This window comes from Oratosquilla oratoria, chromosome 18 (assembly GCF_046742065.1).
Source record: "Oratosquilla oratoria isolate Oo_2021 chromosome 18, ASM4674206v1, whole genome shotgun sequence".
Classification (NCBI taxonomy): domain Eukaryota; kingdom Metazoa; phylum Arthropoda; class Malacostraca; order Stomatopoda; family Squillidae; genus Oratosquilla; species Oratosquilla oratoria.
The window spans coordinates 22,062,630-22,084,438 of record NC_134794.1 but is presented as its reverse complement, the minus strand read 5'-3'; the positions used below and the strand labels follow the sequence as shown (position 1 = coordinate 22,084,438).

Genomic DNA, 21,809 nt, shown 5'->3' with positions numbered 1-21,809 from the left:
CATTTTAACGCAGCCCAAAAGGATTTCTCCACGTCATCTCTTTTTCTGCATGAGGGGATTGGGGGTGGGGGGTTACTGATTAAATGAAGCAGCCTTGCTGTGGATGTGCTGTTTCTTGGTGCATTGCTTCTGAGCCAGAGCAGTGGGCAAGATGCAGGGATGACCCATCATCCAGGAGCCAAGAAAAGAAGGCGGAAGGGAGTGGGGTATGTGGGGATGAAATGGGTAAGAATGGAATTAGGCCTTTTAACTATGGCTATCTTCCTTGTAAGGGGGAAAAAGCTTGATATATGTATGTATTATTCTGGATAAATATGGAGGAGGATAGGGAGGGAATGATGTTTGCAGTTGGAAGAACTAAGAAAATGATAGTGATGGTTGAGGAAAATGGAGGAGAAACAAGAGAAGATGAGTTAAGGGATAGTCTGGTCACTTTATAAGGGAGCATGTCCTAAAACTTTTTGAATCTTTTTAATGAACTTAGGTATAATTACCATTTACATTTGTCTATAATTCCCCAGGGTATTGTATTCTTCACATGTATATATAAAGTGTAGTGAAGATATAGTGAAGCTGTAATTAATTTTATGGAAATCCTTTCACATAATTTAGCTTGGTATGAAATGAAAGCTTAGAGTCTGGGGAATATAAGTTATGTTGTACATTTGACCAAACTCATACCTCTGATTTTTTGTGAATTTTCTTTTCAGAACATTTCAAAGGTGCTGCAAAATTCATACATACATACATATACCAAGGCTTTTTCCCCCTTCCAAGGGAGGTAGCCAAAAAGGGAAAGGCATAAAAACACTCCCACCCATTTCATCCCTAAATACACTCCACACCCCTCCCACCCTCCCTCTCATCTGAGCACCTCCTGGATGACGGGTCATCCCTGCACCCTGCCCACCGCCCTGGGTCAGAAGCAGTGTCGCAAGACACAGCACATCCACAGCAAGGCCGCTTCATTTAATCGGCGACCCCCCCTCTCCGTCCCCCCTTGCATATAAGGAGAGGACGGGGAGAAATCCCTTCGGGCTGCGTCAAAATTTACTCACACATACTACCCCACCCCCCACCCCCCTGCCCATTCCTCCTCATGCAATCACAACATCATCCATATACAACCATTCTCCACTCACCTCTGTCTTCCGTTCTCTCCCTTCCTTCCTCAACAGACATTCCCCTCTTCCCCAAAGCCCCCTTCACCCCATCCATCCACCTCATTATACACAATCATGCACGCAAACAACACAACATACACTCTATAAAGGATTTGTGGGAAAACCCAGTTTCGGCTGTGGCCTTCCTTGGGGAGACGGGACTGCTCGGACAGACAGTCTAGGGAACAACAACAACAACAACAACAACCTCATCCTAGGACGTCCCCTCATGTTCACTCCCTCCACATCTGCCTTCCATACCTCTTTTACTAGTCTTTCTTCACTCATTCTTTCCATGTGTCCAAACCATCCTAATATTCTTTCATCAACCCTATCTCCCAAATCCTTTTTCACCCCTGTTCTCCTCCTCACCTCCTCATTTCTCACGCTATCCAGCCTAGTAACCCCCACCATACTTCTCAGACACCTCATCTCAAATACATTCAAACTCCTTCTCTCTTCTTCTCTTATGTTCCACTTTTCTGCCCCATACAGTGCTGTTGGCACAATCACTCCTTCATACAGTCTCCTCTTCGCATCCATTCCCAAATGTCTATTCCTCATTACACTCTTTAATCCACCAAGGCATTTACTCGCTTCTCTCAATCTACATTCTACCTCCACCTTCACTCCACCTTTTCCTGCTACACTTGCACCCAAGTATCTAAAACTATCCACTTCCTCCAGTCGCTCTCCCTTAATGTTCACTTCCAGTCTACTGCCACTTTCACCCCTTGTACATCTCATCACCTTACTTTTACCCACATTTATCTTTAGCTTTCTTCTATCACATACTCTCCCAAACTCTGCCACCAGCTTCCTCAATCCCTACTCTGACCCTGCCATAAGCGCAGTGTCGTCCGCAAACAACAGCTGGCTCACCTCCCACTTTTCTCCATTTTCTTTAACCATCTCCAATCCCTGACCCACTACCCTAGCATTCACCTCTCACACCACCCCATCCATGTATAAGTTGAACAGCCAGGGCGACATAACGCATCCTTGACGAAGTCCCACCTTTACTTCAAACCACTCACTCTCTCCATTTCTAATCCTGACACAAGCTCTACTACTCTCATAAAAACTCTTGACAGCTCCCAAAAGCTTTCCTCCTATCCCATAAATCTGCATAACCTCCCACAGTGCCTTTCTGTCTACCCTATCATAAGCCTTTTCCAGATCCATAAAAGCCCAAAAAACATCCTTCCCCTTTCCTATAGCTTTCTCACATATCTGTCTTACCACAAAGATCTGATCTACACAACCTCTACCTGTCCTAAAAGCACACTGTTCCTCACCAATTACTCCTTCTGTTCCTCTCCTAATCCTCTCAATTAAGATCCTCCCATAAGCCTTCCCTACTACACTTAACAGGCTAATCCCTCTGAAACTACTACATTCACACTTGTCCCCTTTTCCCTTGTAAAGAGGAACTATACAGGCACTTCTCCAGTCCTCCGGCACTCTACCCTCTCTCCAGCAAACATTAAATAACCTCACCAACCAGTCCACCATCACTGAACCTCCCTTTTTCAGACATTCTGCATGGCATCCATCCAGACCAGGTGCCTTACCTGCTTTCATCATCATTACAACTGCCTTCACCTCATCCTTCCCTATTTCTCCTCCATTCTCCTCACTCATCACTCTCATTTTCTTCGCATTTCCCACTGCAGCTATCTTTCCTTCCCTATCCTCCTTCACATTTAGCAACTCCCTAAAATATTCTGCCCATCTTCCCCTTACTGCCATCTCTTCCATTATCATCTCTCCATCTGCACCTTTTACCTTTTCTTCCCTACTTGATTCGCCTCCTCTTCCTCTCTTAATTTCTTTCCAAAACATCTTTTTATTACTTTCAAAATTTTCTGTCATACTCCTACCCCACTTCACATCTGCTCTCCTCTTTGCCTCCTTTACCTTTTGCTTTACTTCTCTTTTCTTTTCTTTGTACGTCTCATATGACTCCCCCGTCCTCTTTTGTAACCAATCTGTGAATGCTCGCTTCTTCTCTTCTACAACCTTCTTTGTTTCCTCATCCCACCATTCACTACCCTTTCTTCTATTTCCCCCTGTCCTTCTTGTTCCACACACCATCCTTGCACACTTTAAGACTCCCTCCTTGAACCATCCCCATTCCTCCTCCACACCCATCTCTGCTCCATCCTTTACTCCCTCCCACTCCTCCTTCAGCTTCTTTTCGTACTCCTTCTCCATACCTTTTGTCCCTTTCCTCTTTCTCCATCTATCCTCCACTCTCAGCTTACCTTCCACCAAAAAATGATCTGATATTCCCCCACCCTCTCCCCTTAGCACATGTACATCCTTAACTCTTCCTATCATAATCCTATTTACCACTACATAATCCATTAGCGCTCTATCTACCACCCTTCCCTCCACCACCCTCTCCCAAAATTCAGGTTTCATAAAAAAAAAAAAAAAAATCAAATTTCTTTTATTTTTTAACAAAGGAAATAAAGAGCATGATGTTATCTTTCAAATGAAACAAAAATGACAAAAATCCATCAAGAACAACCGAAGATATTACAACAAAAAGAACAAAAACATTAAATGTACAGGAGAAGGCATTTAAATTTTGCGTGACCATTTTTAAAAGGCCCCAGCCTCATAGTCCCCGCTTTTGGTCACTTTACCAGTTTTCCTTTTCACTTTTTTCTCCCTCTCTCATTTCTTGTCTCTTCTTTTGAGGGCAGACTTATGAATATGAGTGTAGGGTTCCCCAAGAAGAGGAACAACAAATGCTTCTTTATAGCCAACATTGTAGTCCAGGATCGCTTGGGCAACACTGTACTCAAGAATGTTCTTGTTGGCATTCTTATACTTTGAACAATAATGCCAGATTCTTAAATGCAGATGTTCATTTGGATTTTGTGTTTTTCCCAGCAGATATGCAGATAAAAGCTTGGTAGATGTTAATCTCTTGTATTCAGCCCAAACCATCTGACGAAGTTCCGTTGGCAGTATGAAGCTTACTTTCATACTTTTGTGGGGTGGTATTGGCTCGTTCTTTGCGATTGCTTTTTGGTAAAAGCAATAACTGTCAGGTGTCTTGGGGCACAACTGATGTTGTGGGTTAGCATCAGATGATGAACAGTGAAGAAATGACGCCAAAATGTCCTTTTTCATCTCATTTCCTCCAACATGACGTCTAATTGCAGCAGTATAGTACTTCTGTAGTTTACCAATTACAAAATCTGTCAACTTTCCTTTCCCTCCCATCACTTTTATTCTAATTTTTCCTGTTTTTGTTTTGTTTTCTTTTACTACTCGATCTCTTACTCTTCGTAGTGCTGTGCCAAGTCTCTTTCCCACATGATTTATACACTCACCTTTTTCTATTTTAATTCCATTATATGGTCCTTTTCCATCATTCATATTGCACACAGCATTATAGGCTGAACTGTCCCCATCAGATATAAATACACTATACCTTATATTATTGTTCAAACTCCTACTAAGTAAATTCTCAGCTGCTTTAGCTTTCATACCTCCCGAAGTTCCTTAATAGTTTTCCATACATACCTTTTCTTGATTTTTCGCCCATTCATCATACTCTTCCTGACTCACTTTTCCTTGTTTCAAACTGTTTTGTTTCTTTATACAGATTTCACAAAACTTACTAACTACCTTGTAATCTAGAACACAAGCAGTTTCAGCTTCAATGACAGCACCAACAGCAAGCATACTCGTGTGACCTCGTTTTTGCCAAGATCCATCAAACATCACTTTCATGTCATAAATTCCATGCTCATCACATACATAATGTTGTTTTGCTGCTTCAACACTCTTTTTCAATATTTCCTTTGCCTTTGCTTTTGTTTTCTCAATTGCAACTGACTGAAAGTTTACATAATTGTTATACAGAGGCTTCATACTCATGTTCTCAGTCAATTTGTGAAACCCTGCATAGCCTAAACCTACATTCATTGTATTGTACACTAAGGCGGTCACTGGAGTGTCTTTCACTTCTGAATCACCACACTTTGCATACTCTAAGTCAATCTTATAATCCATGTATTTATTTATAAAGCTGACATTTAGTTTCCCAAAGCACTTACCGCATGCAACATGTGTAAATAATTCTTGAAGATAATTTTTTTTTTCAAAATTAAGTTCTCGTCATCAACTGTGGTCTTCTCTGATGGTTGCAATGCATAGCAAACCTCCAATTTCCTCTTCTTTGCAGATGAGGTGTGAGGTGAGGGTTCAACTTGTGGTGTGGGTGGAGGTGTAAGGTGGGCGGGGCTGGTAGCTTGTGGAGTGCTGCGTGAGTGTTGGCTGGTTTCCTCTTCGTTTGTTTGTTTTCCACCTTGTTTCTCTAGCTGGCACACAAGGGCCTTCTCTACATTCTTCCTCCATGCTTGCTGGCTTTTCGTCAATCTTCCCATGACTATAGCAATAATACAGGGTGAGGAATCAAAACTGTGGTGCACGGTGAGAGCTCTAAGAGCAATGTTACCTTACTTTAACGTTTGAATGGGTACTGATGCCCTGTTTCTGCCTTTGTGATTTATGCTAGTGGGAGGAGTTGCTAAATATCTCCATAAACACAATTCCGTAGCAAAAAAACAAAATAGTTATAGAAATATTGACGCTATTTCAATATACAAAATGTTTGTTTATGCAATGGAGTTGCCAGAGGTTGCCAATATTTTATCTATTTTATTCTGTATAAAAAAATAGAAATGAAATACAGTTCTATAACTTTGTAGGAGTGTTGCCATCATAGAGATTCTTTTTAAATGTTTTCCTAAAATTCGTTGATGTACCAGGTTTTTTCTAATAATCGCCTATGACGGTCCCAGACGGTCCCTTAAACCAGTTATTAAAATGATAAAAACAGGGAAGGCACCTGGGTTAGATGAGTGTCATGTGGAATGTCAAAAAAAGGAAAGTACAGTGATGGTGGACTGGCTGTTGAGGTTGTTTAATGTGTGTCTAAAAGAGGGTAGAGTACTGGAGGAGTGCCTGTATAGTTCCACTTTACAAGGAAAAGGGGAAAAATGTGAGGTGTGGTATTTTCAGAAGGATCAGTTTGTTGAATGTTGGTGGGAAGGCTTGTGGGAGAGTTTTGATTGAGAGGATTACGAAAGGAACAGAGGCAGTAATTGGGGAACAGAGTGGGTTTAGGAAAGATTGGGGTTGTGGGGATCAGATTTTTGTGGTTAAACAGATATGTGAGAAAGCTTTAGCAATGGGAAAGGATGCTTTTTGGGCCTTTGTGGATTTGGAAGGGGCTTAGACAGGGTAGATGGTGGGGGGGACACTGTGGGAGGTTTTGCAGATGTGTGGGATGGGAAGGCTGTTGAGGGCTGTCAGGAGGTTTTGTGAGAGTAATAGAGCCTGTGTTAGAATTAAAAATGGAGAGAATGAATGGTTTGAGGTGGGGGTGGGACTTTGCCAAAGATGTGTCATGATGCCATGACTGTTCGATGTGTACATGGATTGGGTGATGCGGGAGGTGAATGCAAGGGTAATGGGCGGGGGATTGGAGATGGTTAAAGAAAATGGAGAAAATGACAGATAAGCCAGTTGTTTATTGATGATACTGCACTTGTAGCAGGATCAGAGGAGGGATTATGGAAGTTAGTGACAGAGTTTGGGAAGGTGTGTGAGAGGAGAAAGTTGAAGGTAAATGTGGGTAAAAGGTGATGAGATGTACAAAGGGAGAGGATGGCAGCAAATTGGAAGTGAGCATCGTCTGCAAAGAAGGTCATGTAACATTCCACATCTTCATCTATGTCATTCACATAAATAGCATCTTCATCCATGTCATTCACATAAATAGCAAACATTATTGGAAATCCTTCATCCAGTTTAGTAGGTTACCTTTTATCCCTCCTATGTTTTCCAATTTTTTAAATAATTTTTTGTGCGGTACTTTGTCAAAAGCTTTTTTGTAAGTCTAAGAAAGCATAATCAGCCCATCCATCCCTTTCTTGTATTATATCTATTAGGCTTGAGTAGGAACAGGTTAAATTTGTGGTACATGATCTTCCCAGTCTGAATCCAAATTGTCTCAAGTTTATTATATTGTTTTTCTCCCAGGTGCTTTACCCAACTATTCTTGATCATTTTTTCTCAAATTTTGGCTACAGTGCTTGTGAGGGAGACTGGTCTGTAATTAGTTGGTTCTTCTTTGTTTCCTCCTTTATATATTGGTACAATGTTGGCATTTTTCCAGTCTTTTGGTATTTTTCCTTCTTTGAGTGAGCAACTTATTATGTTGTACGTTTTGTCCATCAGTTCTTTGCATTCTTTTAGTATCCATTTTGCAATTCCATCTGGGATATGTGATTTCCTAATGTCAAGGTTCGTTATTTGATCCATTATTTCTTTTTGTGTTGTTATTATACTTGCGTGCGAATGTGGCAGGAAAGGGTGGAGTGGAGGTGGAGGTAGAATGTAGATTGAGAGAAGTAAGTAAATGCCTTGGTGGATTAAAAAGTGTAATAAGGAATAGACATTTGGGAATGGATGCTAAGAGGAGATTGTATGAAGGAGGTGCCAAGATAAGAGGGAGGGTAGAGGGTGGAGGGGAGTGGAGTGTATTAGGGATGGAATGGGTGGGAATGGTTTTTATGCTTTTGTTTTTTGGCTACCTCCCTTGTAAAGGGGAAAAAGCCTTTGGTATATGTATGTATGTATTATTTCCCTCATGGGGGGAGTTTGCACTTCACTTCCTTCGTCCCAGTGCTGTACTTTTTCTCTAGTAAAAACCAACTTGAAGTGATTGTTCATGACTTAGGCCATTTCTAGATCTTCATTGTATTTTGTACTTCCGTGGCATAGTTTCACCATTTCCTGTTTATTTTTAAGTTTACCATTCACATATCTGTAGAATAGTTTTGGTTGATCTTTACGTTTTTCTATGGTGTCTTTTTCATAGTTTCTTTTTTCCTCTGTGCACTTTTACATATTCATTTCTATGGTTGATATATATTTGCCATTTTCCAGGTTTTATATCTTTTCTCCCTCTTTTCCCAACTTTATCTCTTCTATCTTTTGCCTCACTGCATCTTCTGTTAAACCAGCATTTAATGTACACCTCTTGCTTCTGTCTAGATACATATTTATTCACTCCTTCAATATAGATTTCCATCAAGATCATCCATTTGTCTCCCACTTTTGTCTCTTCCATGTAGAATTCTTCCCAATTTGCATTTTGAAAGAATTTCTTAAGTTTCACAAAGTCTGTTTTGTTGTACATCAGTCTTCCTTCTCTGTATTTTTCATTTCTCTCCATATGTATTTCCTCCTTTTGTTCAGCCTCTATTAGCATGTGGTCACTTTCCAAATGGTGTCTTGTATTCAATTTTATCCACAATTTCAGGTACTGTAGTAAATATTAAACCTAATCATGATGATTCTTTGTTACTTCTGTATTGGGTATTTTCATTTACCCATTGTGTCATTGTATGTTCTATGGTCATGTCAAGTAATACATTTCCCCATAGATCATCTCTTCCCAACAGATTTCTTTGCAGTTAAAATCTTCCATAAGTACCAGGTTACCTCCATCCTTCAGTATCTCATTTAATGAATGCCTCATATCCTCTAACATTTTTAAATGCTTCCCCTCTTTCCAAGAGCCTGTTTTTGGGGCACATAGATCACCACAAACTTTCTATTTTTCATATCGCTGTCTTCAACTTTTATCATTATCATTTCCACTGTTTTTACCCTCAGTAACCTTTGTCACATTTAAGTTTTTCTTGGCCAAGAACATAATTCCTCTGCTCTGTTTCTCATTTCTGTTTTTAATCCAATTGTATAATCCATGTCCAACACTATTAGGTGGTAGTGGAGCCTTTAATTTTGTCTCCACAATTCCCATTATGTCTGGTTTTTCATCTGACAGGTAATCATTTAATTAATTCAATCCTGAGATTAATCTTAGTATAGGCCACTTTTGATTTTTTTTTTTTTTTTTCTTACCTTTGATGTACCATTTTCTCAGCCTCATGTCTTTGACCTTCCAATAGAACTCCTTGCATTTGGTCTCCATTCTCTTTGCATTTTTTCCATAGCTTCACCTCTTGGTGTCTTCTCTATATTTCCTCAACAATCATTTCTCTTTTTATCCATATATTGTTGTAATGTTCACTCTTTGCAAACTTGTCTACTTTTGCTAATGTCTTCTACCATTTGTGACCTTAGTTTTATCTTTAGAGGTCGATTTCTTTCTTTAGAATATTGTCCCATTATATACACTTCTATATCTTTCTTTACTTCTTGGTCACCATCTTGTATTTCTTTTAGAATTGTTATTACTTTTTCTTTTTCTGCTTTTTCTCTCATGTACCTCATCAAACCATGTTTTTGCTTTAAGCCATATACCACAATACCTTTTCTCCTATCCACTGTATGGGGCAGAAACATGGAACATAAGAGTGGAAAAGGAGTTTAAATGTGTTTGAGATGAAATGTTTGAGAAATATGGTAAGGATTATGAGGCTGGATAGAGTGAGAAATGAGGTGAGGAGGAGAGTGGGGTTGGAGGGGAGTTGGGAGATAGAGTTGATGAAAGAGTATTGGGATGGTTTGGACACATGGATAGAATGAGTGAAGAAAGATTAGTAAAAGAGGTCGGAGTGAATAGGAGGGGGCGACTGAGGATGAGATGGATGGATGGATGGGATGAATGGGGCATTGAGAAAGAAGGGGATGTCTGTTGAGGAACGAAGGGAGAGGACAAGTTAGGGTTGAGTGGAGAATGGTTGTGTATGGATGATGCTGTGATGCATGGAAGGGAGTGGGTGAGGTATGGGGGTGTGTTGGGGAGTGGTTATGTATAAATATTTTGATGCAGCCCGAAAGGAGTTTCTCCCCGTCTTCTATTTTTCTGCATGAGGAGACACAGAGGGTAGGAGGGGGTTGCCAATTGGATGAAGCAGCCTTGCTGTGGATGTGCTCTGTCTTGCTGCATTGCTTCAGACGTGGGGCAGTGGAGGAGCCAAGAAATGAAGGAGGGGTTGTAAATGGGAGTGGATTGGGAGGGGATGATATGGGTTGGAGTGGAATTATGTTTTTGACTTTGGCTACCTTCCTTGTAAGGGGGGAAAACCCCTTGATATATGTATGTATATATATCTTATTCTGGCTACTTCCCATACATGGGGGAAGAAGCCCATGGTATATAAATAGTTTTTTTTATTACGAGTATAGTTAGAATTATTATGATGAAGATGATAATGCCTCCTTTACAAGGGCTATGTAGGTAAAGATTATTATTATTACTATTACTATTATTATTATTATTATTATTATTATTATATGATTATTATGTTTGCAGCTTATTAGGCTCAACAATGAACGTTTCACTGTCCCAGAACTGCTGTTCAACCCATCAGATGTGGGTATTCAAGAAATGGGGATCACAGAAGCCATAGTTTATGCCATTGAAAAATGTCCTACAGAAACAAGACCTCACTTGTACAAGTAAGTTCTTTTGAGGTTGTTATTTCTTTGTCTCTTTTTATGCTTGAATAATGAGCAAAGTACTTTTGCTTTATTCAGTATAATTTTATGCTTACTTAATGAGAAAAAATGGATTACTATGACTAATGTTTTGAAAAAAAATAAATAAATAAATAAATCCACAGGAATATTTTGCTTACTGGAGGCAACTGTCATTTCCCGGGTTTCCAAGAGCGTGTGTATAAGGATGTTCGGTCAATGGCGCCTGATGAATATGATGTCAATGTAACTCTTGCAAAAAAGTAAGGCTTGACATATGTACATAATTATTTTTTAAGAATAGAATAGTTTTCCTCATTTTGATAAATTAGTATATTTATGTTATCCTTAATTTTCCAATTTAAGTTTCATTCATCTTGTACTGTGGTATTGACTGCATATTATCATGTAGTAATGATTGCATGGCAGCATGCAGTCAGTGCTCTAGGGACTGTTTTGTGGGGCCCGTTCAGCCAGGAGCCACACATCATTTTTCTTTGTTGGAGTAAAATCTCTACTCATAGAGGAATGATGCTACTTTTGTACAACTGCCCCTCCATTATGCTGTTCCCTTGAAACTTTAATTTGCTACTTTGAATACAGGTACTCCTCGTTTAACGACGACAATTGGGACCAGTGCGCCGTCGTTAACCGAATTGGTCGTTAAGCGAAAGTGTATTCATATACGTACATGTACTGTATGTACAATGTCCAGCAATACATGTATGTTTATTTTCGTGTATTTTCCCTCTTTTATACAGTACATTAAAGCTTTATTTACTGTTTGTTTACGGTGGTTAGGTTCCTAAAATTACCGTATATGACCAAATCCGTGTATGCTGACATTCCATATTGAATACCGGGGTATTTTTTTAGTTTCGACCATGGGCGCAATATAGCAATAGAAAATTAATTATTAATTTTGTAAATTAAAATGTATCAACGTAATATGCAATTTTGTGGGTGGAAATGAAAGTAAAAAATACCTTGCTACAAGAAAATATGTTAATGAATGAAGTCGGTAGCATAGGCTCGGGACACCATCTTGTCGTCTGCCAACGTCTCTCACGACGACGACAACGAGGACAAGCCGGATGACACTTAATTTGCAGGTAATGATTTATTAAACACAGGTCAGGTTAGTTTAGTTTAGGTTAGACGAATTAATTTATCATCCTTTCATTTCTTCGACATCGGCATCTATCATAACAAACATGGTGTACCATTCATCCGACATGACTTCGTTACTTACGAAATCTGTTTTAGCATTTTTTTTTTTTTCATTTCCGCTCACAAAATTGCATATTACGTTGATAAATTATAATTTACAAAATTGATAATTAATTTTCTATTGTTATATTGCGCCCATGGTCGAAACTAAAAATTTACCACTACCGGTATACACTGTACCCCAGGTAGTTTTTGCAGCTTGCAGGATGGTAATGTAGACCTAAGCTTCAGAACACTTTACCTCACAGCTAATATCCACCGTACAAGTTCATTTATAACATCATACAAATTTGCTTCAGCCAACTTAATTATCGTACACGACGTCGTAACTTCGGGAGATTTACGTTAAACGACGTCATAAAGCCCGTCGTTACTCCGAGTTGTCATTAACTGAGTAGGTCGTTAAACGAGGAATACCTGTATTACATTTTCTTATCCCCTGTGGTAGGGAGGGGGGAATTCTGCCACTGAGATTCCCATGCAAGTCGTAATCAATCAGTCAATTGTTGTATTGAGCTTCACTTAGAAGAAAAACTGCAGCCCCACAGTGGCTGGTAACAGTCCTTGGAACCTTCCACAGATGTCTCTGGGGAGAAACTTGGAACTGTTTTCAGTGTTGTATCTGACTCAAAGTGGTAGGGAGAAGAGAGCAGTCCCTAGTTGTCACCTCTCCATGTGTAAAAAAAGTGTAAGACATACAGTTGTAGTTGATATAGAGATATCTTGGGCCCAGTCCAGGGACCAAGTGCCAGCCCCCAGGACTGCATCTTCTGATGGGGACGAGGGGGTTTATGAGTTTTGAAAATGGGCTGTGTTGCTGTTCATCCTACAGGTCCAGCACATGCAGGTACTCGTCATTGGTCACTGCAAGTTGCCAAAGGCATCAAAATGGGATAGTGTGATAGGACTAGGGATCCTGCTCTCAGTATTTCTATGCAACAGGAAGTCAAGGCATAAAAGTGTCAGGAAGGAGAACTCCAACCAGAAAAAAAATTGGGTGATTTCAAAGGGAGGAGCAAATTTTGAGTTTTGGAGCATGGTGGGGAGAGTCAGGAGCAATGAGAGGACAAAGGAGGGAAGTAGTAGCTTTGCTGGTAAATGGTGAGATAGGAAAACAGGTGATGGAGTGGAAGCATCTTCAAGGTTAATGTGAAGGTGAAATTGGGATGTGGATTTTTGTGAGTTATATGAACCTGGTAGTGAAAAGAGTGAAGGGGAAAGGAAGGCTAGTTGGACAGATTTAAATGAATGCTCAGAAAGATTTAGGAGGAATTTAAATGTGTTGGGGGATCTTAATAGTAGAGTAGATAAGCCAGCAGAGTAGAAGGGAGGTTTGTTGTGTCAGGTAAGAGTTATAGTAGAGAGATAATAGAGATGTATTTACCTAGTTGTATTTTACAGGAAGAGAGCTATGCTTGTAGTGACCCGCATTGGTATCTTTCCATATCCAGTTTGTTCTTAAAGTCATATTTAGTTTTAGCACTCATTGTTTCCTCATTCAGTTTGTTCCAGATGTCTGTCACTCTGTGTGGGAAGCTATTCTTTTTCAGATCTCTTCTGTAACTATCCTTCTTAAGTTTCTTCTCATGTCCTCTTATTTAAAACTTTGTATTTATTTTTACCTAGTTGTATTTTACGGGACAAGAGTTATGCTAGTAGTGACCCATTTTTGTATCTCTCCACATCCAGTTTTTTCTTAAAATCTTGTATAGTTCTGGCATTTACGGTTTCTCTGTTCAGTTTGTTCCAGACATCAATCACTCTATGTGGGAAGCTTTTTTTTTTTTTTTTTCCTTCTTCTTCTTCTTCAGGTCTCTTCTGTAACTGTCTTTCTTTAGTTTCTTTTTATGTCCTCTTGTTTCTCTTCTGCCCCACTTTAATAGGTCGTCTCTATCGAGAACTTCCATCCCTTTCATACATACATACATATACCAAGGCTTTTTCCCCCTTACAAGGGAGGTAGCCAAAAAGGAAAAGACATAAAATCATTCCCACCCATTCCATCCCTGAATACACTCCACACCCATCCACCCTCCCTCTTATCTTAGCACCTCCTGGATGACGGGTCATCCCTGCACCTTGTCCACTGCCCTGGGTCAAAAGCAGTGTTGCAAGACACAGCACATCCACAGCAAGGCTGCTTCATTAAATCAGCGACCCCCCCTCTCCGTCCCCTTATGCAGAAAAGGAGAAGACGGGGAGAAATCCCCTCGGGCTGCGTCAAATTTTGCTCACACATACTACCTCACCCCCATACATACTACCTCACAACATCATCCATATACAACAATTCTCCATTCACCCCTGTCCTCTGTCCTCTCCCGTCCTTCCTCAACAGACATTCCCCTCTTCCCCAAAGCCCCCTTCACCCCATCCATCCACCTCATCCTAGTCCCTTCATGTTCACTCCCTCCACATCTGCCTTCCATACCTCTTTTACTAGTCTTTCTTCACTCATTCTTTCCATGTGTCCAAACCATCCTAATACTCTTTCATCAAACCTATCTCCCAACTCCCTTTCCACCCCCGTTCTTCTCCTCACCTCCTCATTTCTCACCTCCTCATACTTCTCAGACACCTCATCTCCAACACATTCAAACTCCTCTCTCTCTTATGTTCCATGTTTCTGCCCCATACAGTGCTGTTGGCACAATCACTCCTTCATACAGTCTCCTCTTCGCATCCATTCCCAAATGTCTATTCCTCATTACACTCTTCAATCCACCAAGGCATCCTCCAGTTGCTCTTCCTTAATGCTCACTTCCACTCTACTGCCACTTTCACCCCTTGTACATCTCATCACCTTACTTTTACCCACATTTATCTTAAGCTTTCTTCTATCACATACTCTCCCAAACTCTGTCACCAACTTCCTCAGTCCCTCCACCAATCCTGCCACAAGCGCAGTGTCGTAAGCAAACAACAGCTGGCTCATCTCCCACTTTTCTCCATTTTCTTTAACCATCTCCAATCCCTGACCCACTACCCTTGCATTTACCTCTTGCACTACCCCATCCATGTATAAGTTGAACAGCCAGGGCGACATAACGCATCCTTGACGAAGTCCCACCTTTACCTCGAACCACTCACTCTCTCCATTTCTAATCCTGACACAAGCTCTACTACTCTCATAAAAACTCTTGACAGCTCCTAGAAGCTTTCCTCCTATCCCATATATCTGCATAACCTCCCACAGTGACTTTCTGTCTACCCTATTGTAAGCCTTTTCCAGATCCATAAAAGCCCAAAAAACATCCTTCCCCTTTCCCATAGCTTTCTCACATATTTGTCTTACCACAAAGATCTGATCTGCACAACCTCTACCTGTCCTAAATCCACACTGTTCCTCACCAATTACTCCCTCTGTTCCTCTCCTAATCCTCTCAATCAAGATCCTCCCATAAGTCTTCCCAACTACACTTAACAAGCTAATCCCTCTGAAACTACTACATTCACACTTGTCCCCTTTTCCCTTGTAAAGTGGAACTATACAGGCACTCCTCCAGTCCTCCGGCACTCTACCCTCTCTCCAGCAAACATTAGATAACCTCACCAGCCAGTCCACCATCACTGTACCTCCTTTCTTTAGACATTCTGCATGGCATCCATCCAGACCAGGTGCCTTACCTGCTTTCATCATCTTAACAACTGCCTTCACTTCATCCTTCCTTATTTCTCCTCCATTTTCCTCACTCATCACGGTCATTCTCTTAGCATTTCCCACTGCAACTATCTTTCCCTCCCTATCCTCCTTCACATTTAGCAACTCCCTAAAATATTCTGCCCATCTTCCCCTTATTGCCTTCTCTTCCATTATCATCTCTCCATCTGCACCTTTTACCTTTTCTTCTCTACTTGATTCGCCTCCTCTTCCTCTCTTAATTTCTTTACAAAACATCTTTTTATTACTTTCAAAATTTTCTGTCATACTCTTACCCCACTTCACATCTGCTCTCCTCTTTGCCTCCTTTACCTTTTGCTTTACTTCTCTTTTCTTTTCTTTGTACCTCTCATATGACTCCCTCGTCCTATTTTGTAACCAATCTGTGAAAGCTCGCTTCTCTTCTACAACCTTCTTTGTTTCCTCATCTCACCATTCACTACCCTTCCTTCTATTTCCTCCTGTCCTTCTTGTTCCACACACCATCCTTGCACACTTTGTGACTCCCTCCTTGAACCATCCCCATTCCTCCTCCACACCTAGCTCTACTCTATCCTTCACTCTCTCCCACTCCTCCTTCAGCATCTTCTTGTACTCCTCCTTTTCCTTTTCATTTAAAGAGTTCACTCTAAGCACCTCCCTACCTTTTGTCCCTTTCCTCTTCCTCCATCTATCCTCCACTCTCAACTTACCTTCCACCAAAAAATTATCTGATATTCCCCCACCCTCTCCCCTTAGCACATGTACATCCTTAACTCTTCCTATCATAGTCATATTTACCACTACATAATCCATCAACGCTCTATCTACCACCCTTCCATCCACCACCCTCTCCCACATGTACTTATGCTTGACTTTCTTCCGAAACACTGTATTTGCTATCATCAACTCTCTTTCTAGACACATTTCCACCATCAACTCTCCACTACGATTCTTTCCTGGAACTCCATATTTCCCAACCACTCCATCAATTGGACCATTTCCTACCCTAGCATTAAAGTCTCCCAGTACTATTACATTGACATTTCTCCTTAATCCTCTATGCACTCATTTAACATCTTCACTCCGGGGCACATCGCATGTCTGGCAGCATTAGCTGCCCGACGTGCGATGTTGCGTCATAATAATCGCATTATAAAAAGTAAAGTCAGTCCTCAATCGTTCGTTCTCTTTCACCTGTGTATTATGATAACCATAGGAAATTGATGAAGCCAGTTTAGAGAGAATGGAGATTACATAGGTACGACTACAATAAATATAATCAAGATGCCGACGTTGGCATCATCGAGTACCCACTTGCTCCTCATGCCACCTATGTAGGCGTCACCATATGGAAGTGGTTAAATCTATCCAAAAGGCCTCCCTTCTACACTCTTCTCACTGCCAGGCCCATATGCACTTACAAAGACCCACATCTCCTTTCCCAGTTTCACCTTCATCCACATTATCCTTGAGGAAACCTCCTTCCACTCCACTACACGTTTACCTATCTCTTCACTTACTAGAATAGCCACCCCTTCCCTCCCTCGCCCTCTCTTTACTCCTGATAACCTCCCACTTACACTCCCAAACTTACACTCACCCTTCCCTTTCAACTTAGTTTCACTCAAAGCCAACACATCCATCTTTCTTCTCACAAAGATACTACCTATCTCTTCCCTTTTACTCTCATCTGTACCACATCCACGCACATTAAAAGACCCAAACCTTAGGGTGCTGGTCGGAAAACTCTCAGACCCTCTTATGCCTTTACTTTTTCATTTAGGAATGTCCCCTGTGGGGCTACAAGGAGAAGGATGCCTAGTCCCACTCCCCGTCCCTTTCTTCTCACCTCTTACAATCCAAGTGGAAATACTTGGTGGCAGTATTCTTTTCCCCCACCACATAATTCTGAAAATGGTCAACAAATCACCTCTTTCCCTTCTCTGTTCTAGTGTTGACAACTGTAATTTCTCCAATCTTTGTTCATATGTCAGATTTAACAATGTGGGTGCCATTTTTGTCGCTGCTCTTTGGATTCTTTCTAATTTTCTTATGTTCTTTTTTTGTGCTAGGTGCCCACATTGATACAGCATATTCTAATTTCAGTCTTATCAGTGTAACTGTTATTTTTTTAACCATCTCCTCATCTATGTAATTGAAGGCCACTTTCATTGATCTTAATAAGTTGTAAGTCTCTCCAAATAATTTATTGACATGTTTGTCAAATATCAAGTCACTTGAGATGATTACTCCTAGGTCCCTCTCTGAGTTTACTTTTTCGATTTCTTTGTTTCCAATCTTCTATTGTCCCGAAACTCTATTTTTACCTTTTCCAAATTCCATTATGCTACATTTTTTATGTTGAAGTTCATCTCTTATCTCTGGCTCCATTCCCATATTTTATCCAGGTCATCTTGCAGTGATCTGCAATCTTCTTCTGGTCTTACTCTCTTGAGCAATTTGGCATCATCAGCAAAAAAGTTCATGTAACAATTTACTCCTTCATCCATATCATTTATGTATATGTTTAAAACATATACCAAGGCTTTTTCGCCCTTACAAGGGAGGTAGCCCATTCCATCCCTGAATACACTTCACACCCCTCCACCCTCCCTCTTATCTTAACACCTCCTGGATGACAGGTCATCCCTGCACCTTGTCCACTGACCTGGGTCAGAAGCAGTGTTGCAAGATACAGCATATCCACAGCAAGGCCGCTTCATTAAATCGGCGACCCCCTCCCTCCATCCCCCCATGCATAAAAGGAGAAGACAGGGAGAAATCCCTTCGGGCTGCGTCAAATTTTGCTCCCACCCCCCATCCCCCCGCCCATTCCACCTCATGCATCACAACATCATCTATATACAACCATTCTCCATTCACCCCTGTCCTCTGTCCTCTCCCGTCCTTCCTCAACAGACATTCCCCTCTTCCCCAAAGCCCCCTTCACCCCATCCATCCACCTCATCCTAGGACGTCCCCTCATGTTCACTCCCTCCACATCTGCCTTCCATGCCTCTTTTACTAGTCTTTCTTCACTCATTCTTTCCATGTGTCCAAACCATCCTAATACTCTTTCATCAACCCTATCTCCCAACTCCCTTTCCGCCCCTGTTCTCCTCCTCACCTCCTCATTTCTCACTCTATCCAGCCTAATAACCCCCATCATACTTCTCAGACACCTCATCTCAAACACATTCAAACTCCTCTCTTTCTCTCTTATGTTCCATGTTTCTGCCCCATACAGTGCTGTTGGCACAATCACTCCTTCATACAGTCTCCTCTTAGCATCCATTCCCAAGTACCTAATGCGGGAAAAAGTTGTGGAGTGAAAGGGGGTTGATTGATAGACTGTGTAGTGTTACTATAAAGGGAAGATTGAAAGAGTTCTGGATGTTCTTGTTTTCAGGGGATTTTCAAATAATTTTTTGTTAAAGAAAAATTGAGACTGGAGGAAAAATGGAGGAGGAAAAGGAGTCAGAGAAATGCTGGGAGTAAACAAAGTGAATAGGAAGGATAAAAAGAATGAATACCAGGAGAAACTGAGAGAAGCATGGGATGTATTGAAAGATAAAGTAGAAAAATGAGTGGAGAAAGGATGGATATATTTCAAAGAGAACATGTTAAAGTGCACTAAGTTAGTATGTGGGACAAGGAGGATCGGAGAGAGTAAAAAGAGAGGCAACAAATGGTGAGGTGAAGAGGTGAAGGCAGTGGTGGAAGAGAAACATTACCCCCATATTCAAAAAGGGTGACAAAAAGAAGGCAGTGAACTACATGCGTATAAGCTTAACCTCAATCATAGGATGAATTATGGAAACCATTATCAGAGATTCTATCAAACACCATTTAGAAAGTAATTGTTTAATAAATGATACCCAGCATGGATTCAGATGGAAACACTCTTACATGACTAACCTACTTGGGTTCTACAACACAGTCATCTCAAATTATGACAAAAGAAACTATATTTGATATATCTAGACTTTGTGAAGGCTTTTGATATTGTCCTGCACAAAAGACTACTTGCTAAATTAGTTTCACACAGATTTAGTGGTAGCCTATTAAGCTGGACTGTTAAATGATCACAGACAAACATTTCATCTAAATGACAAACTTCTAGATGGAAAAGTGTCAAGTGGAGTTCCTTAGGTTTCCATTCTTGAGCCATTTCTCTTCATGATATATATAAATGATATAGACCACAGACTGAAATCTATTGTCTCCAAATTTGCTGGTGATACAAAACTTTATGGAATGGCAAATGATCACTTAAATCAATTAGATATTCAAGAAGATTTAGATAAACTACAGCAGTGGTCTGAAAAGTGGCTAATGAAGTTCAGCACAAGTAAATGTAAAGTTAAATGTAAGGTAAAAATAACAATAAGTATGGGTAAAAGTTATTTGGAAATTCATTAACAAAAGTGAATAGTGAAAAGGATCTCTGTAATTATCAGTGATGATCTCAAATCATCTAAGCAGTGTATTTCTGCCTCAAAGAAGACAAATAAGATTCTAAGATGGATTATGTGATCTTTTGATTTTAAAAATCCATCTGTCACTAATAAGCTATCTAAGTCCACATTTGGATTATGCTATTCCCATATGGTCACAGAATCTCATTAAAGACATAGACAGATTGGAAAAAATACAATGCTGAGCCCCAAAACCGATTTCAAATATGAGAAATAAATCATACAAAAATTGACTAAAGCATATGAATTTATTTTCCCTAAAAAAGCATAGACTTGGGGATGATTTGATATACATACATATACCAAAGACATTTCCCCCCCTACACGGGGGGGAAGCCAAAAAGAAAAAGGCATAGAAACCACTCCCACACATTCTATTTCCTATATATTCCACTCCCCTCCACCCTGCTCCCTCCCTCCCATCTTGGCACCTCCTGGATGACGGGTCATCCCTGCATCCTGTCCACTGCCCTGGGTCAGAAGCAGTGTCGCAAGTCACAGCATATCCACAGCAAGGCAGCTTCATAAATTTGGCAACCCCCCCCCCTCCATCCCCTTATGCAGGAAAGGAGAAGACGGGGGGAAATCCCTTCAGGCTGCATCAAATTTTGCTCACACATACTACCTCACCCCCCATCCCCCACACACTCCCTCTCATGCATCACAGCATCATCTATACACAACCCCTCTCCATTTACCCATATCTTCTGTCCTCTCCCATCCTTCCCGCACAGACATTCCTCTCTTTTGTAATGCCCCTTTCACCCCATCCATCCATCTCATCCTAGGATGCCCCCTCATATTCACTCCTTCCACCTCTGCCTTCCACACTTCTTTTACTGATCTTTCTTCACTCATTCTTTCCATGTGTCCAAACCATCCCAATACTCTTTAATCAACCCTATCTCCCAGCTCTTTTTCCACCCCTGTTCTCCTCCTCACCTCCTCATTTCTCACTCTATCCAGCCTAGTAACCCCTATCATACTTCTCAGACATTTCATCTCAAACACATTCAAACTCCTTCTCTCTTCCTCTCTCATGTTCCATGTTTCTGCCCCACACAATGCTGTTGGCACAATTACTCCTTCATATAACCTCCTCTTAGCATCCATTCCCAGATGTCTATTTCTCATTACACTTTTCAATCCACCAAGGCATTTACTCCCTTCTCTCAATCTACATTCTACCTCCACCCCCACTCCTCCCTTTCCTGTCACATTTGCACCCAAATATCTAAAACTATCCACTTCATCCATTCTTTCACCCTTAACCTCTTCAGTACGGGCCAAAATCTTGTGGGCAGCATTAGCTGCCAGACGTACGATGTGTCGTAATAATACTCACATCATAGAATATAGTCACCGCTTATATCGACCGTTCTCTCTTTCACCCGTGAATTTTGATAACCATAGAAAATGTGATGAAGACAGTTTAGAGAGTATGTCATTACGCAGGGGCAACTACAATAAATATAATCAAGACGCCGATATGGCAGCCTTGCGTATCCACTTGCTCCTCATGCCGCCTACGTATGCGGCACCATATGGAAGGGGTTAATGCTCACTTCCAGCCTGCTGTCACTCTCTCCCCTTGCAAATCTCATCACCTTACTTTTACCCACATTTATCTACAGCTTCCTTCTTTCACACACCTCAAACTCTGTCACTAACTTCCTCAATCCCTCCTCTGATCCTGCTACAAGTGCAGTGTCGTCAGGAAACAACAACTGGTTCACCTCCCACTTTTCTCAGTTTTCTTTAATCATCTTCAACCCCTGACCCACCTCCCTTGCATTCACCTCTCGCACCACCCCA

At 40.9% G+C, this 21,809-nt stretch overlaps 1 protein-coding gene across 3 annotated transcripts in view; it reads left to right on the top strand.

Moving 5' to 3' along the window:
- Positions 1-21,809, top strand: part of Arp6 (Actin-related protein 6) — an 82,808-nt gene that overhangs the window by 45,532 nt on the left and 15,467 nt on the right. For 2 of the 3 annotated variants that reach the window (XM_076201686.1, XM_076201688.1), the window contains exons 6-7: positions 10,480-10,625; positions 10,790-10,906. In XM_076201686.1, the coding sequence (XP_076057801.1) occupies positions 10,480-10,625; positions 10,790-10,906 (263 nt within the window). The remainder of the gene's footprint in view (positions 1-10,479; positions 10,626-10,789; positions 10,907-21,809) is intronic. The other variant, XM_076201687.1, reaches the window with a different exon arrangement.